Source organism: Prionailurus viverrinus, chromosome E1 (genome assembly GCF_022837055.1).
Source record: "Prionailurus viverrinus isolate Anna chromosome E1, UM_Priviv_1.0, whole genome shotgun sequence".
Lineage (NCBI taxonomy): Eukaryota > Metazoa > Chordata > Mammalia > Carnivora > Felidae > Prionailurus > Prionailurus viverrinus.
Genome location: NC_062574.1, coordinates 9,376,464 through 9,394,317, shown reverse-complemented (window position 1 = coordinate 9,394,317; position 17,854 = coordinate 9,376,464). Strand labels below are relative to the sequence as shown.

General features: G+C 52.5%; 1 protein-coding gene across 1 annotated transcript in view; it reads right to left on the bottom strand.

Moving 5' to 3' along the window:
- Nucleotides 1-17,854, bottom strand: part of LRRC75A (leucine rich repeat containing 75A) — a 46,189-nt gene that overhangs the window by 14,068 nt on the left and 14,267 nt on the right. The window contains exon 2 of the mRNA XM_047833552.1: nt 1,109-1,237. Within this exon, the coding sequence (XP_047689508.1) occupies nt 1,109-1,237 (129 nt within the window). The remainder of the gene's footprint in view (nt 1-1,108; nt 1,238-17,854) is intronic.

Genomic DNA, 17,854 nt, shown 5'->3' with positions numbered 1-17,854 from the left:
ACAGCCCCAGAAGCCAAAGTCAAGGCCCTAGACAAAGGTCCAGATGGAGGCTCAGCTCCAGAGCAAGGTCCCAGCCCCCTGGACGACTGTGGGTCTGAAAATCACCTCCTCCCTCTTATCCTAGATCCTACTTTGAAAGCACAAGCTTCCCTCAGGCACTCCTGGGTCCTGCTCCGGCTTCCCTGCCCCTGTTCCGCGCTTCTTTTGGAAACTGCTAGAAATTGAGGGATGGGAGAGAAAAGCTCCAGGGTGGGGCTGTCCCACCCCGGCCCTCCCGGGCCCTGCCAGGGCAGCTCTGGGTGAGCCGGCCCCGAACCCCGCGAGGGAGAGGGGCAGAGCCTCCCATCCGGAAATGTCCAAGCAGTACCTGCCTGCGGAGCTGGGGACCCCGGAGCTTTTTCCTCTCAGCTTCGGAAGCCAGTGGACGTGAGCAAAGTGGGTGGGTGGAAAATGACATTCAGCCTTAGGCAGGGAGACCGCTGGGAGTGGTGGGGACTGAGGCATGCCGGAGGCAAGCGGGGTCCCTGCGAGATTTACGTGGCACCTTTGTGCACATAAGGAAACGTCCGCCTCTAGATGGACACAGTCTTGCACCGGTGCCTAAGGCCTGGCGGCGGAGACCGGGCTGGATCTGAGTGGTCTCCTGTCTGCCCTCACCCCTGCCACCTCTGCTCTTACGTGTCGTTGTGCGAGGTACAACCTACAGGACTCTACGCGGTGGCCCTGGCCCCACGTAATAGGGGAGGCTACTCAGCTCCAGTCCTATAGAAATGAGGGCTTCGTGTTACCAGAACTTCCCGTTTTTCAAGGGTAGCTAAATATGGAGAACGTGTGAAATATTCTGAGTTTTACATGTTGGCAGTGAATTCGGATTTAATACACTCAGGAGCCAAACAAATCCCCTACTGATCATGCTGATATCTGCTATGGATGCTGGGCCTTAGGACAGGGCAGGCATCAGGCCCGCTGGCTTGATGTCTGCACAAGGGGCTTGTGCCCCTCGGCCCCGGGCAGTATCGACCAACCCTCCTGGGCGCTGGGTTCTCTAGCAGAAGGGCGCCCGCCTCACACCCCCAGATCTGGCGGGCTCAGACCACAGCTGCCCTACCGGCTTGGGGCAGTGGATGTAACGGGCCAGGCTGATGATGAGGTCGTGAGTGATGGGGTCCACCAGGTTCCGGAAGCTGGCGTAGCGGTACAGAACGTCGTCCAGAGAGGTTGACTCCATGCCCAGGTCCTGCAAGAGTGAAGGACGCCCAGAGGTCAGGGGCGGCTCAGCCCTACCCCTCGGGTCCCACCCAACAGGCCCAGAACAGCCCTCTGCTCTGGAGGTGGCTCAGTGCCCCGCTCCAGCACCCGGGCAAAGGCGGAGACCCCCCCCCACACACACACATACACACTCCCTTCAAGGTTTCCCAGCTGCAGAACTTCCCCAGGGGGCCAGGGAAGCCCCTGCAGAGATGGCCTTCCCAGTGCAGGGATGTATCTATCCCAAGCCCTCCAACCTCTGGTCGAAGGTTTTCATGCTTCCTGAGGTCATTTTGACTCCTCCTTCTTGGTGGTCCTTTGTCTTGAGGGGCTTCTGAATCGTGGAGTTGAATGAGAGGCTGTCAGGTGCCCAGAAGAAAACCCCACCGGGGCTCCCACAGAAAGGGCATCAAGTGGGGGCAGAGCTTCCCCAAGCTTGAGGAGGGACCAAGGATTTGGGAGTCACCACACACGGAGAGCCCCAGTTGGGGGCCTCTGCAGACACCCCTGGCCTTCCCGGCAACGGACCCCATGGGCTTGGCCCAGAACAGTGACCAGTGTGCATTAGGACCCAGGGGCCCGACTCCAAATGTTCTGGACTGTGTAAGACCCAGAGATTCTTACATAGTCCCAGGGAAAGAACAGGCTCCCCAAACAGGACTAAGTGTGAATTCCCCACCAGTCAAGCCTGCGGAAGCTTGAAACAGCGTTAATCACTTTAGAGAAGTATAGAAACATGGGTTTCTACCCTAGAGAGTTAGAATAAACTTTATGCTCTCTCTGTGTGAAAAAGCAGGGGTAAACCTTGTGTCTTTCCTCGAGCGCCTCGCCCCAGTCTCTGTCGTCCTCTGGTGGGAGCTACGGTTTCTGTTCTCAGCTTGGTGTCTTGCCTGAACCAGGCAATGGTAACATTCCCACTCTGGGGGCGGGGGGGCGGGGGGGAATGCCCCCAGCCCACTTTGAGGACCACGGGGGCCACTGAAGGTGGGCAGGGAAAGCAAGCACCACCCACTTCTGCCGCCCTCACCCTACGGCCTCTGGTCCCCCGAGCTGCACTTGAAGCTGCCCCCGCACAGGCCAGAGAAGGGAGCATCCCAGCCTGAGTTCCCAGGGGCCAACGCCCTGGGGCATAGGAAATGTGTGCTTAGTGGGTGAGTCCCAGGAGGGGTTTGCTCCCTGCCATTTTGGTGGGGGGGGGGGGTGTCCTGAACTTTTCCAAACACCTTCCCGTGTGATGCTTAGAAATCCCATAAGGTTGGGGTGCCTGGGTGGCTCAGTCGGTTAAGCGTCCGACTTCAGCTCAGGTCACGATCTCGCGGTCCATGAGTTCGAGCCCCGCATCGGGCTCTGGGCTGATGGCTCGGAGCCTGGAGCCTGCTTCCGATTCTGTGTCTCCCTCTCTCTCTGCCCCTCCCCCGTTCATGCTCTGTCTCTCTCTGTCTCAAAAATAAATAGATGTTAAAAAAAAAAATTAAAAAAAAAAAAGAAATCCCATAAGGCAAGTAGGCTGCGCATCATTATTCCCAATTTACAGATGAAGAAACCAAGGCCCAGGACTTCAGGAATGGAACGTACGACATGACGACTGTGGTCATTGCTGCTGAGTGAGCGCACATCCTAAGAGCTCTCATCGCAAAGAAGAAAACATGGTTTTTCTTTTTTTTCTCCCGTAACTACATGAGGTGAGGCGATTAACTCAGCTTACTGTGGTAACCATCTCACAGTGGCTGGAAGTCAAGCCGTGAGGTGGTACACCTTAACCTTACACAATGCTGTAACTCAATTATCTCCCAGTCACAGGGCGCCTGGGTGGCTCAGTTGGTTGAGCGTCCGACTTTGGCTCACGTCACGATCTTTCTGGCTCATGAATTCGAGACCCGCATCGGGCTCTGTGCTGTCAGCTCAGAGCCTGGAGCCTGTTCGGATTCTGTGTCTCCCTCTCTCTCTGCCCCTCCCCCACTAGTGCTCAGTCTCTCTCTCCAAAATAAATAAAAACATAAAAAAATTTTTTTAAATTATATCCCAGTCACAGTGGAAGACAAACGATCACCTATAATAAAGATGTTTTTAAAGAAAAATTTCGGGGCGCCTGGGTGGCTCAGTCGGTTAAGTGTCCGACTTCGGCTCGGGTCGTGATCTCACGGTTTGTGGGTTCGAGCCCCGCATCAGGCTCCGCTGACAGCTCGGAGCCTGGAGCCTGTTCCAGATTCTGTGTCTCCCTTTCTCTCTGTGCCCCTCCCCTGCTCGTGCTCTGTCTCTCTCCAAAACAAATATTAAAAAAATTTGTTAAAAAAAAAAATAAAGAAAAATTTCAGGAATGGGTGGGGGGGGGGTGGCTATGTGTCAGTGGGGGGCGGGGAGCTCTTTGGGAATTGCTCTGGTTTATCTGGTTTACCCGAAGTGAGTTGGGCTGGAGGCCGGATGAACGTTCAGGGAATGCCGTCCTGAAGTCCTGAGGTTTGGTGGTGACATTTTTAAGAGCAAAGAAAGGAAGGATCTTTGCTTCGTGGATCCGGCCGGGGGCACCTGAGTCGGTTAAGTGTCTGACTTTGGCTCAGGTCATGATCTCTGCTGTCAACACGGGGCCCACTTCGGATTCTCTGTCCCCCTCTCTCTCTGCTCCTCCCCCGCTTTCTCTCTTTCTCAAAAATAAATTAACATTGAAAAAAAGAGAGAAAGAAAGAAAGAAAAGAAAGAAAGAAAGAAAGAAAAAAGAAAGAAGAAGGAAGGAAGGAAGGAAGGAAAGAATCGATTCCAAGGGCCAGTGAGGGGGGCTTTGCTGTCCACCCAGCAGGAATGGACCTCAGAGGCAAGGAGCCCTCTGTCAGGGCCTCTGGCTGCTGAAATAATTTACCAGGGACCTAGATGCAGGGCTCAAGGTCTGGTGTGCATACTGGCACAGGGAGGCTTCTGACGTGCCAGCTGCCAAGTTCCAGAGCTGAAGGCCTTTGCAGACCCAGATACAACACTGTTGCGGACCTCGGTCGCTGGCCTGACTTGTTCTATCCCTCGGCCAGCGCCGTGTCCTGGACAAGCTACCTCATATCACTGGGTCTCAGTCTCCTTATCTGTAAAATGGAGCCAGGGACCCTCCATCATGAGTAGGTGAGGGCAATGAAACCAAGTAACATATGTAAACATCTGACTCAGGTCACGATCTCAAGGTTAGCGGGTCTGAATCCCACATCGGGTGACCTCGAGTCCTACTTCTCTCTCTCTCTGCCTCTCGCTCACTTGCACCCTCTCTCTCTCTCTCTCTCATAAAAAAGAAGACTCTGGCAGGGAAGAATACCACCAACACAGCCCTCCCCACCCTCCCCTCCTGGCCTCCACCCCCCTCCCCTCTGCAAGGTCCCTCCTCTCCTTACACGATTGCTCTTAGCCACTTCTTGGACCGCAGACCCATCTGAGAATGTGACAAAAGCCATGACCTCTCTCTTTAGAAAACTCGAGACTTAGGCCTCATGGTCAGCAGGGTCAGGGCACGTGTGATCTCAGAACACACACTGTTACTCAGTAATGTGCAAAAGTGCATCCTTGTGGCAGGAAGAGGCTGGGAATGTAGGAGGGGGGAGTCACGGGGCCTGTGTTCTAGGGTCTTAGAAGGCCCATGTGTCAAAGTGCCGAGGCTCCCCTTTCCTGGGGCCGTGGGTGAGGGAAGTGGGCGGTCCCATGGGTGGAAATGGAGGGGTGGTTATTGCCACGGCCAGAGGCTGGATTTGCGGCCACAGGAGGACAGAAGATACATTTATCTTTCTTTTCCTGCCTGTCCTTTGGTGAGGTGTCGACTTCACGCCAGCCTCTGCCTCCCCTGTTTTGTCCCTGCCTGGGTGTCCCTGCAGAAAGCACCAGCTTCTAGGTTCTACCCAGCCCCCACACACTGTCAGTCTGTGGGCAACAGACTTCTTCCCTCTTGGGATCTGTTTCCCCATCTGTGAAATGGGCAGATGAACCACACTAGTAGTTACCAAACTGTATTTCCAAGATCTTGGGGCTGAAGGCAAGCAACAGACAGCCCAGAGGGGTCAGCAAGCTCTCGACAGAGCAGGCCACCCTTCAGTTAGAAACTACAGGAACACAAACAACCCCCCAAAGTAGTTCTGTTGCCAAAGCCAAGTCTGAAAACCCTGGACTGGTTGACTGCCCGGGCTCTTGCACTCCTTCCGGCCCTGCCATCCGGGGAGGACCAAGAAAACCCTCGTTGTTAACCCCGGAGGCTGGAGCAGGTCTGGGGAGGTGCAAATTGTTCCTCCCAGAACCCCTCGTGGTCACTCTGGGCACCCAGCCTGCTGACGGTGGCTCCAGCGGTGGGGGCTGCTGTTGTCTGGACTTGTTTAGCTGTTGCTTGGGAGGGGGGCGCCCAGGGGGAGGAGAGGAGGGTCTCCCCAGGAAGGCAGACGTGGTCCTGCTCGGCCCTGCCCTGCTCACTGTGCTTTGGGTAACTGTGGGTCATGCCACAGCCCTCCCCGTGAACTGCAGCCGGGGTGGGGCTCCTGAAGGTCCCAGGGCTGCGGGTTATGAGAAGCTGCAACCCGGAAAACCAGATGGGGGCTGGACAAGGGCGGCTGCACATTTTATTGCTGTTATTTCTTTGTTTCGACCCCATCTAGGCCCGCGAATGCTTGAGCTGCTTGAGGATATTTCTGGGCTCCTAGCTGTCCTCCCCACCCCGCTCTCCGAGGCTAATTCATGGGGGACGACTGTGTCACAGCTTTGCTCTGATGGCCCCACTGATGCTGCCCAACAGGGGCCTCCGACGTTAGGAGGCTCTCGGGAAGGGATGAGGTGGGAGGTAAGCGGTGCCTGCTGCGTGCACGGGGAAAAGACCCAAATCCACACGGGGCTCCTCCAGGCCACCCCGGGCACAGCCTTGGACTTGGAGGGGCTGGTCTGCCTTGCAAAGTACCAGGCAGTAAGGAAAACAGCTTCCTCGCTATGGTCTAAACAGCGGCATCTCTAGGAACTGGGCAAGCAGGGTTCCTTATCAGAAAGCTTGGGGACATCAGCGGGTGTCCCTGGGTCACTGCCGTAGGCAGCTTTGCTTGGAGAGTGTCACCAGCAGGGGACCAAGGTGGCCAGTGGCTGGCACACTCCATCTCGTGTAAGTGGGGGCCCCATGGTACTTGAGCTTGAAGAACCAGGTTTGGGGACTCGTTCCCGTAGGAAGACAGGTGATGGACCTGAGGTTAGGGGTAGGGGTATGGCTTTCCAAAAAGTGAGCAGAGATCCGCGAAGACGGGCATTTCTCCAAGTGCGGTCTATAGTCCCGTTCAGGGGCTCTGCGAGATCCTCTTTTCTAATGACATGTCAGCGTGACCTAGATTTTCTTTGCAGACTTCAACCCCGACAAGCCGCTGCAAGAGACCGAATGCAGAAGCAGCAGGTATGAGATTCCAGCTATCTTCTGTCAAGCCACGCGTTACAGAGATTCGAAAACCTGTAAAACAATGCCACGTCCCTCACTGAAGTGTTTTTCGTTTGAAAAATGTAGCCATTTTTGTAAAAATTTATTTCCTGCACATGTGAGATTATTAATTTGAAAAGAATGAATAAATAAATCTTTTTAATTTTTATTAAGTTTTTTAAAAATTATGTATGCTGAGAGAGCGAGTGAGTGAGCAGGGAAGGGGCAGAGAGAGAGAGGGAGAGAGAATCCCAAGCACGGAGCCCGACATGGGGCTCAAACCCATGAACCATGAGGTCATGACCTGAGCCAAAAACCAAGAGTGGAGTGATTAACCGGCTGAGCCACCCAGGTGCCCCAATCTCTCTCTCTCTTTTTTTTTAAGTAAACTCTACACCCAGTGAGGGGCTTGAACTCACGACCCTGAGATCAAGAGTCACACGTTCTACCAATTGAGTCTGCCAGGTGCCCCGAAATGAATATATAAATCTTTAAAACACTTTTGTTTGACTTCTTTTTTTTTTTTTGTTTAACATTTATTTGAGAGAGAGAGACAGAGACAGAGACAGAGCATGAGTGGGGGAGGGGCAGAGAGAGAGGGAGACACAGAATTCGAAGCCGGCTCCAGGCTCTGAGCTGTCAGCACAGAGCTGGAGACGGACTTCGACCTGAGCCGAAGTCAGATGCTTAAACCAACTGAGCCACCCAGGCGCCCCTTGTCTGATTTCTAATATGGTGACTAGCATCTGCTAGGTATAACCCACATAAAGAAAATCTCTTTTTGAGGTCCTCAATAATTTTAAAGGGCATAAAGTTTCCCCAAAACATTCAAAATAGAACTACCGTGCAATCCAGGAATCCCACTTCTGGGGATATATACAAAGGAGACGAAAACAGACCATTGATGAGTTACACGCATTCGCATGTTCATTGCATTATTCACAATAGCCAAGAGGTGGGAACAACCTAAGTGTTGGCTGAATCGATAAAGATGTGGTACACACACACACACACACACACACACACACACTGGAATACTATTCAGCCATTAAGAAAAAAGGAAATCCTGCCATCTGCGACCACAGGGAAGGACCTTGAGGGCATTATGCTAAGGGAGATAAGTCAGACAGGAAAACAAATACTGCATGATCTCACTTCTATGTGGAATCTAGAAAGGACCAAACTCAAACACACAGAGTATAATGGTGGTTACCAGGGGCTGGGGGTGAGACATGTGGTTTAAGGGTATATACTAGCAACCAGTAGATGAGTAAGTCTGGGAGATTTAATACACAGTACGGTGATTGTAGACAACACCACTATTACAAACATTAACCTCGCTAAGAGACTAGGTCTTTTTTTTTTTTAAGTTTTTTATTTTAGAGAGAGAGTGTGAGAAGGGCAGAGGGGCAGAGGACAAGAGAGAGATAATCTTTTTAATGTTTATTTTTGAGCAGAGAGGGGGGAGGCGGGAGCGGGGGCAGAGGATCTGAAACGGGCTCTGTGCGGGGCTTGAACTCACGAACCGTGAGATCATGACCTGAGCCAAAGTAGGGCGCTTAACTGACTGGGCCACCCAGGAGCCCCAACAACTGGTATCTTTATAACCATGTCTCCAAGTCACCAAAGGGGCATCCCTCTGTGATCCCCTTTAAGACTCCAAAAATCCTTTCGTGGTACCTCTCCTGTGACCCCAACTGTTCCTCAGTGTCTCATCTCCACCCTGCCAACCCTCTCAGGCTTCCCTTCCTGACACAAATCGACTTAACTTCTCTGGCTGACCAACCCGCTCCCCAACCAGAAAGTAGCAAGTCTTAGCAAACACGGGAAGAAACGGGAAACCCTGTGCTTGCTGATGAGAAGGTGAAACGGCACAGTCACTGTGGAAAAGAGAATGGCATTTCCTCAAAAAATTAAAAGTAGACGGGCGCCTGGGTGGCTCAGTCGGTTAGGCGTCTGACTTCGGCTCAGGTCATGACCTCGCAGTCCGTGAGTTCCAGCCCCATGTCGGGCTCTGTGCTGACAGCTCGGAGCCTGGAGCCTGTTTCAGATTCTGTGTCTCCCTCTCTCTCTGCCCCTCCCCAGCTCACGGTCTCTCTCTCTCTCAAAAACAAATAAACATTAAAAACATTTTTTTTAATTAAAAATAGAATTACCATATATGCCCCCGAAGAACTGAAAGCGGGGACTCAAGCCAACATTTGCACACCTGCAGCATTATTTGCAATAACCAAAAGGTGGTAACAACCCAAGTGACCACCAACAGACGGGTGGAGAACCAAAGTGTGTATATACAACGATGGAATATTATTCAGTCATGAAAAGGAATGAAACCCCACATGTGCTACACCATGGATGAACGTTGAGGATATTATGCTAAGTGAAATAGGCCGATCACAAAAGGATAGTCCCACTTACATGAGGTTTTGAGAGCCATCAAATTCACAGAGACAGAAAGTAGGTGGCCGCCGTGGGCTGGGGGGACAAGGATTGAGGAGTTAGTGTTTAACGGGTACAGAGTCTCAGCTTTGCAAGACGAGAGAGTTCTGGAGATGGGATTGCACAACAATGTGAATGCACCCACCAATACCGACCTTTGAAAGTGGTTAAGACGGGGGGTGCCTGGGTGGCTCAGTCGGTTAAACGTCCGACTTCGGCTCAGGTCATGATCCCGCGGTCCGTGGGTTCGAGCCCCGCGTCGGGCTCTGGGCTGACAGCTCAGAACCTGGAGCCTGCTTCCGATTCTGTGTCTCCCTCTCTCTCTACCCCTCCCCCGTTCATGCTCTGTCTCTCTCTGTCTCAAAAATAAATAAACGTTAAAAAAAAAAAATTCAAAAAAAAAAAAAAAGAAAATGGTTAAGACGGTACTTTTTATGTTCTGCGTAGTTCCCAACAACGTAAGGAAAGACCTAGGAAGGCAAACACAGACACCTTCTGGAGGTGGGAGGAGGGCTCAGGAGGAGGAGGGGGCATGCGCATCTGGCCATTTTTTTTTTTTCTGTCACATTTGGTTACTAAAATTTTTTGCCACTGTGTCCATCTTTCCATCTACAAACACCAACCTTTTCTCAACCTGTTCTTTTCATCAGGAAAACCGACGGTGGCTCTCAGTCTCTTGTGATTGTCACTTTTATTTTTTTAAAGGATTTTATTTTTATTTTTTATCTTTTATTTATTTAAAAAAATTTAAATATTTTTGAGAGAGAGAGAGAGTCGGGGCGCCTGGGTGGCGCAGTCGGTTAGGCGTCCGACTTCAGCCAGGTCACGATCTCGCGGTCCGTGAGTTCGAGCCCCGCGTCAGGCTCTGGGCTGATGGCTCGGAGCCTGGAGCCTGTTTCCGATTCTGTGTCTCCCTCTCTCTCTGCCCCTCCCCCGTTCATGCTCTGTCTCTCTCTGTCCCAAAAAATAAATAAACGTTGAGAGAGAGAGAGAGAGAGAGAGAGAGAGAGAGAGAGAGAGAATGAGTGGGGGAGGGGCAGAGAGAGAGGGAGACCCAGAATCCAAAGCAGGCTCCAGGCTCTGAGCTGTTGGCACAGAGCCCGATGCGGGGCTCGAACCCACGAACCGAGAGATCACGACCCGAGCCAAAGTCAGATGCCTACCCAACTGAGCCACCCAGGAGCCCCAAGGATTTTAAGTCATCTCTACCCCCAACGTGGGGCTCGAACTCACAACCTCGAGATCAAGAGTCGCAGGCTCTACCAACTGAGCCAGCAGGGGGCCCCTGATCTTACCTTTTTCATGTCCTTTCCATAACATTCTCTCAGAGTGTCTCAAGTTTGCCTTCCTCGTCCTCATCCTTGATCTCATGTTCTGAGTCTACTTTTAGTCTCTCCAGGAAGGACGGCAAGTGGGCTAGCATTTCCCTCCGATTCTTATTTTTCTCATGAATCTCCTTTTCATCTCACCCTCTGGTTCCCCCCCCCCCCCCCCCCCCCCGTTTCAGCTTGGCCTCTTTGTGCGGCATTTTGTTCTTTCCCCACAAAGTTCACTTCTTCCGGATCCTGCTGTAGATCGTTTTTGGAGGTCAGGGGTCAGCTTCCGCGGCATTGATTTATCCTACACCTGTGTTTTTTCTTTTCCCCACTTGGGGAAAAGGCACGATCCTGCAAAGAGGCACGATCTAGTGAGACCCACGTCTATCATCTGTCTAGTGGTGATACTGTGATTTGTCGTAACTTATAATATATATTTGGGGGCGCACCTGGGTGGCTCAGTAGGTTGAGCATCTGACTCTTGATTTCGGTTCAAGGTTTGTGAGTTTGAGCCCCACGTCGGGCTCTATGCTGACAGTGCAGATCCTGCTTGGGATTCCCTCTCCCTCTCTCAAAAATTAATTAATTACTTACTTACTTAACTAAAGAAATATATATTTGGTCTTCGTCCCCATTTCTGGCACAGAGCTCCTAAAACCCTTGGAATTTCCTACATGATGAGGGTGACAGAAGTGTCTCGTGTCGTGTTAATGAGGTGACTTTGGGACAGCCCCCCAGGATCACCTAATGAAGGGGGCTGGTTGCCCCGAGAGCAGTCCAGCAGCCGGTGATTAGTGGGTTGGAACTTTCGGTCCCACCTCCCTGCCCTCTGGAGAGGGGTAGGGGCTGGAGGTTGGGTTAGTCGCCAGTGGCCAATGATTTCATCAGTCATGACTGTGTGATGAATCCTCCACAAAATCCTCAGATGGGGTTTGGAGAGACGGGTTCGGGACGCGAGGACACAGGGGAGAGTGAGATCATCTGCAGGGAAGCTCTGACTCCTTCCCCCACACCTTGCCCTCTCTTCCATGTGGCGGTTCCTGAGTTACATCCTTTAATAACTAGTAAGTAAACTGCTTTCCCGAGTCCTGTGAGCTGCTCTGGCAAGTTCAATGAACCCCAGGAGAGGATTGTGGTGATGAGGGAGTGTAGGGCAAGCTAGGGCAGAGTACAGGCTAACGGCAACCCCCCCCCCCCCCACAACCCCTGCAGGTGGCATCTATGGGATATTCCTCAGACACTCCTGGCTGCCCAAGAACAAAGGGGTTCAAGTGCTTGCCATGGCGATGTGGGCGACTAAGACACATGAAAACTTAAACTCCCTTATTGCCTTCAGCCCACTGACGAGTCCTTGAAACAGGCAGCGACCTCCTCTAGGAGCTCAGCTGCCTTGATGATGACACTTTGCTAGGGCCAAAACGGAATCTTGGCTTAACATTTTCCTGACCCCCCCCAGGAACCTGCAAGCTTACTTTAACATACAAAAATTCCTTTGGAAACCTCCTCTCTCTCAACTGCCCCAAGATATATGCTGGCAATCGTACTCCAAGCTTATGGTCCCCCAATATACACCCGAAGGGTCTCACGACTTGAGGCTTTATTAAACGGTAATAAATGGTGTTTTCCTAACAGCAGCTGGCCACTCAAGGTCCTGGAAGCCTTGCTCCCAAAGTTCCTTCGAGACTTACTCCATCCCTGACCTCTCCCAACTGGAGGGTATATAACGAGTTGCCCGTCACGACCCCATGCAGCTCTTCCTGTCCACGGGGCCTGTCCCCGTGCTTTAATAAAATCACCTTTTTAAAAAAATTTTTTTTAACGTTTTATTTATTTTTGAGACAGGGAGAGACAGCATGAACAGGGAAGGGTCAGAGGGAGACACAGAATCTGAAACAGGCTCCAGGCTCTGAGCTGTCAGCACAGAGCCCGACGCGGGGCTCGAACTCACGGACCGCGAGATCGTGACCTGAGCCGAAGTCGGCCGCGTAACCGACTGAGCCACCCAGGCGCCCCGATAAAATCACCTTTTTGCACCAAAGACGTCTTCAAGAATTCTTTCTTGGCTGTCGGCTCCAGATCCCGCCCCCCACCATCACCCCAAAACTTCATCAGTGGGAACCTCCAGCCTGTAGCCCATGGGTCACAGCACGAGTGACAACCTGGACTTTGACTTGGCCTCTGAAGTGGGGGTCGGGCGCAGTCTTGTAGGGCTGAGCGCCCTTCACCCTTGGGCTCTGATGCTCCCTCCAGGTAAACGGGGCCAGAATGGAGTTGAGTTCCAGGGCACCCAGCTGGTGTCTGAGAATTGCGTGTCGGTGGAAAACTGCGCCCACACGTTGCAATCGGGGACCAGAGTCATGACCTTGTCCCATGGCTGCTTCCTGGGTAAGAACGGAGTCCACCTCGTCCGGCTCTGGCTTGCTGAAGAAGCCAGCTAGGGGCCAGGCCTGGGACACCGAGCCAAGGCGACTCTGACCTTGGGAAGGGACATCCTCACCCACCCCCACAGCCTGGGCCCTTGACGGCCTCCATGAACATCCACCGTGGTGTCCGCATCCCAGGACTTTCCCAGCCCCGGCGGCCATACTGCACTTCCGGTCTGGAGGTGGTGGCCTCCTGGGCCTTGCGTTGCTTTCTCCGAATGCAGAAGCAGCACAGGGGAGGAGGGCTCGGAGGGGAGGGGGTAAGCAGCACTCTTTCTATCCCCAAATCACCCGCCTGGCCTGCCGCTTGCTGGAGGGGAAAGAGGCAGCTGCCTGACTTCCTGATTAATGGAGTTCTCACACTGAGGCCTCAGATTCCTGAGGGGAAGCTGGGAGCCAGCGCTGCTGCAGGAAGACGGGAGGTTCCTCCCAGACTGTCCACCTGTCTCTGTTTTCAGTGTTTTTCATCTTTTTTTGGCATGTCTTCTTAGGGATTTTAGGGGAAGGCTGGGGGAAGCCGCACAGGAGGCCGCCAGGCACACGCTATTTTAAACCCGCAGCCACCCCCTTCCCTTTCAGATTGAGGTTTGAAACTCATCCCCAGAAGGAAGGCCCCACGGGAAATGAGCGTGGTCTCTCCCCTCCAGGCATGACTCCACGGTTTCTGCGACAACAGAGCAGGGGAAGGAGGAAGGCGGCAGGCCGCAGGCTCTGCGTAGAAACCAGCCAAGGCAGACAGCTTCAATCTGGAAGCCGCCAGAGCCTGAATGTGCAAAGCTACTTAATGAGGTTGTAATCAAACACAGTCCACCAGAGGGGGATTAATTAGAGTCCGGAGGGCGGGCAGGAAGCAGCCCGGGCTTCTCTCTCCCCTCCCGGCCCTGGAACATCAGAGGCAGCTCTTCCTGAGGGGGTGGGCACCGACTGGGGAATACAGGCTGACTCAACTTCTGTCCCCTCCCCTGTGACATTCAGGCTGGCCTTCCTGGGGATTCCCAGGAGGAGGGGGGGAGGGAAGAGAACTGGCAGGTGCCAGGAGAGAAAAGCAGCCCCGGGGAGAGGAGCCAGAGAGGGGGGTCTGGTGAGGACTCCAGGCAGCGGCTCACCGGAGGCCAGGCCGACAAGTCTCCGAGGAAGCAGGAAGGAGTCTTAAAAGCCCCCCAGGGAATGGAGGGGGCCACTGGGGGGTGGATGTCCACACCACAGAAAGGGGTGCAGGATACTGGACACCCAAACTGTGGTGCCTAGTCCCCGGAACTCCGGGAGCGCTATCTCCCTTGATAAAAGGGTCTTTGCAGATGTGGTTAAGTAACGGATCATCCTGGATCATCCAGGTGGGCTCTAAATCCAATGACAGGTGTCCTTATAAGGAGGTGACACCAAGGCATAAGCAGTCGGGGCACGCGGCCCTGCCAACAACTTAATTTGGACGTCTGGCCTCCAGAACCGTAAGAGAATACACTTCCGCCGTTCTAAGCCCCCCGGGCTGCTGATCCCTTGTTATGGCGGCTCTGGGAAATTAATACACCCAACCAAAACAGAGGTGGCATTTTCCCCGGGGGATGCGCCAAGGAGGGCAAGTGGACTGGGACCCCTCCTCTCCTCCAGCCGTGGGCGACCAAGGGCCACTGCCATCAGAAATCTACTTTGTCTAGGGGCGCGGCTCAGTTGGCTAAGCGTCCGACTTCGGCTCAGGTCACGATCTCGCGGTCCGTGAGTTCGAGCTCCGCGTCGGGCTCTGGGCTGACACCTAGGAACCTAGAGCCTGCTTCAGATTCTGTGTCTCCCTCTCTCTCTCTCTGCCCCTCCCCTGCTCATGCTCCGTCTGTCTCTGTCTCAAAAATAAATAAACATCAAAAAAAAAAAAAAAAAAGAAACCTACGTTTGTTTCTACCAGCCTGGGTCCTCTCTGGGTACCTGTATCCCGCCCCCCCTGCACCCTTCCCTTTGCTATCTGCCCCCCAAGGAGGTGGGACTGGCTGGTGAGAAATGCTTCCCAGAGGACCGCCTGCCCTGAGATGATTCCCAGCTCACTATGAGAAAGAACGTTTCAAAACAAGAGGCGAAGGAGATTCTGATGGCCCCCGCACCGTGGGGAACCCTATGCCCACTCTGCTGGGTGGGGATAAGACAGACCCACAAGGACTAAGACTACGATTCCACCCATGTGAGGTCCCTAGAGGAGTCAAGTTCATGGACACACAAAGTAGAAGAAGGGTGGCTGTCAGGAGCTGGGAGGAGGGGGATGGGGCCGTGTTGTTTAGTGGGAACTGAATTTCAGTTGGGAAAGATGAAAACGTTCTGGAGACGGATGAAGGGGATAGTTGCACGATGAAGTGAATGCCACTTAATGCCACTGAACTGTACGTCTAAATGTGGTTAAAACTGTGAATTTTTCAAAAAGATTTTATTTATTAATTTAAATTCATCTTTATTTATTTTGACAGAGAGAGAGCAGGGGAGGGGCAGAGAGAGGGAGACAGAGCCCCAGGCAGGCTCCTTGCAGTCAGCACAGAGCCCGAGGCAGGGCTGGAACTCATGAACCGTGACATCAGGACCTGAGCCCGAGTCAAGAGTCGGATGCTTAACCGACTCAGCCACCCAGGAGCCCCTAGAAGATTTTATTTTTACGTAATCTCTCTACCCAGTGTGGGGCTCGAACCCACAACCCCGAGATCAAGAATCACATGCTCCCCTGACTGAGCCAGCCAGACGCCCCTAAAATGGTGAATTCTATGTTATGTCTACTTTACCGCAATTTAAAAAAAACAGGTGATGAGCTCACAGTCATTGGAAGTATGCAAGCAGCAGAAAGATAATCACTCAGCGCTGCTGTAGCGGGTTTCTGTACTATGAGGGAAGGTAACTGCTAAGGAATCTTCCTTCTGATTCCCTGTGATTCTTGTCGTTGGCGTTGACCCCTCCTGGAGGGAAGATCTGGGAGCCAAGGAGCCGATGGTGTGAGAGTGTGTGCCCCACAGGAGGAGTTCTAGATAGCTGCCCTGAGGACAGGAAGAATGGGGGGGGGGGTAGGGGGAGGAGCTCTGAAAGGCTGGAGCACTAAGTAGAAATCCGTGAAGCGATCCTTTGACCCTACCAGGGTAGGAAGTGCGAAACAATAGGATCCAAGAGAGAGGAGGAGGTGGGGTTTGGGGGTGGGGAGGGGGAGGGTGCTGGAGAGAGAGGGAACAATGGGGTTCAGACCACCACCGCCTAGGTGCAGGTGCGAGGTTCAAGCAACCAGACCCCAGGCTCCCGCGCCCTGAACAGTAAAACCGTTTCCGTGGCAACAAAGTGTCCTTCACCCAGAAAGGGTTGAATGAAGCCCTGAGATACTGAAGCAAATCAAGCTCAGATAAATTTAGGAATACACGCATCTGGCGTTTCACACATCTGTAATGTTTAAGAGAATTAGGTATATTAGAGTACCTAACAGATTAGCCTTGCAATTCCAATTTAAAACGGGTAATTGAGTAATTGCCTTCAGGCTTATGATTTCCAGCGGAATGCTGAGAGAGGATTAGGCGGAGTTTGCCACAGTTTTGAAATGCTGAAGAGAACTCATGGGGTGCCTAGCAGGCTCAGTTGGTGGACTCTTTATCTTGGGGTCCAAGTGTATTGAGTTCAAGCCCCACTTTGGGCCTAGAGCCTACAAACAAAACAAAACAGAACAGAACAACAACCACCTCAAACCAAAAAACAACTAAAACCTAAAAAAAACCCCACCTTCTATCTTTGGGGCACCTGGCTGGCTCAGGTCGGTAGAGTGTGCAACTCTTGATCTCAAGGTCGTGAGTTTGAGCCCCACGCTGGGCATGAAGCCCACTCAAAATGTTTAGGAGAAGTTGATAGTCGCCCTATTTATAAGCTTCATCTGTTAAATTTTAAGAACTGTTTAGGAACTTGGGAAAGTCCTGCTTCTTATAGGAAGGCTACTTATCAACTTAAGAAAGCTGGGTATGTTAAATCAGTAAAATCACTCAGATATCTAAAGAAGTTTAGTTACTGAAGTTATAAGCCCCACAGCCTTAAAAGCAATGGTTAAATTTACTAGACTCATCAGCAGAATAATGGTATTTGTATGTTAACCATAAAATCTTAGTGAAATGGTAGGCTTTAAAATTTCCACTTCAGGGGTGCCTGGGTGGCTCAGTTGGTTAAACATCCACCTCTTGGTGGCCCATGATCGATCTATCTATCTATCTATCTATCTAAAGTTTATTTACTTTGAGAGAGAGAGAGAACATGGGTGTGTGGGAGGGGCAGAGAGAGAGAGGGAGGGAGAGAATCCCCAGCAGGCTCCGCACTGTCAGCACAGAGCTCGCCTCGGGGCTCAAACCCATGAACCGTGAGATCATGACCTGAGCCCAAACCAGATGCTTAACCGATGGAGCCACCCAGGCACCCCTCCACTTCAATATATTAAATAGCAATTAAGAAAAGCCAAGCACCCACAAGTAGTCTGTGTTTGTACATATACACGTGTATATATGTGTGTATATGTATATGCATGTGGGATGTGTGTATGTATGTGTGTATATGTATATGTGGTGTGTGTGTGTGTGTGTGTGTGTGTGTGCGTGCGTGCCCCTGGCCCAACTTGCCGGCCTGGCCGAGGGGCGTGGGGCAAGGAGTGAGGTTCTCTGGTCCCATCTCAGGGTGCTGTGTCCCCTGGGGGGGGGGGTGGCTGGCCACTCTCCTGCTCTTCTTAGGCCACCTGGCCCCCCGCAGGGTTTTGAAGCCAGCATCCGGGCAGGCCGGCCCTCCTTAATTGTGACAAGTGCTTGGGCTGCTGCAACTGCCCTCCCCACCAGGGTGCAGGGACTGGTCAGCAGCTTCCCCAGGCGCAGGGCTTTATGGCTGCTGCATGTGATTTGTGTGTTATCTTCGAAGTCTTTCAAAAGGACACTCTTTGCATGAAACAGTCCCCTGGAAACAGATGCCTGGCTGTTGCCAAGTGTCACTGAATTAAAGTCCAAGGAACGGCAATGGCAACAAATAAATAGCACAAAGATACTTTCTCT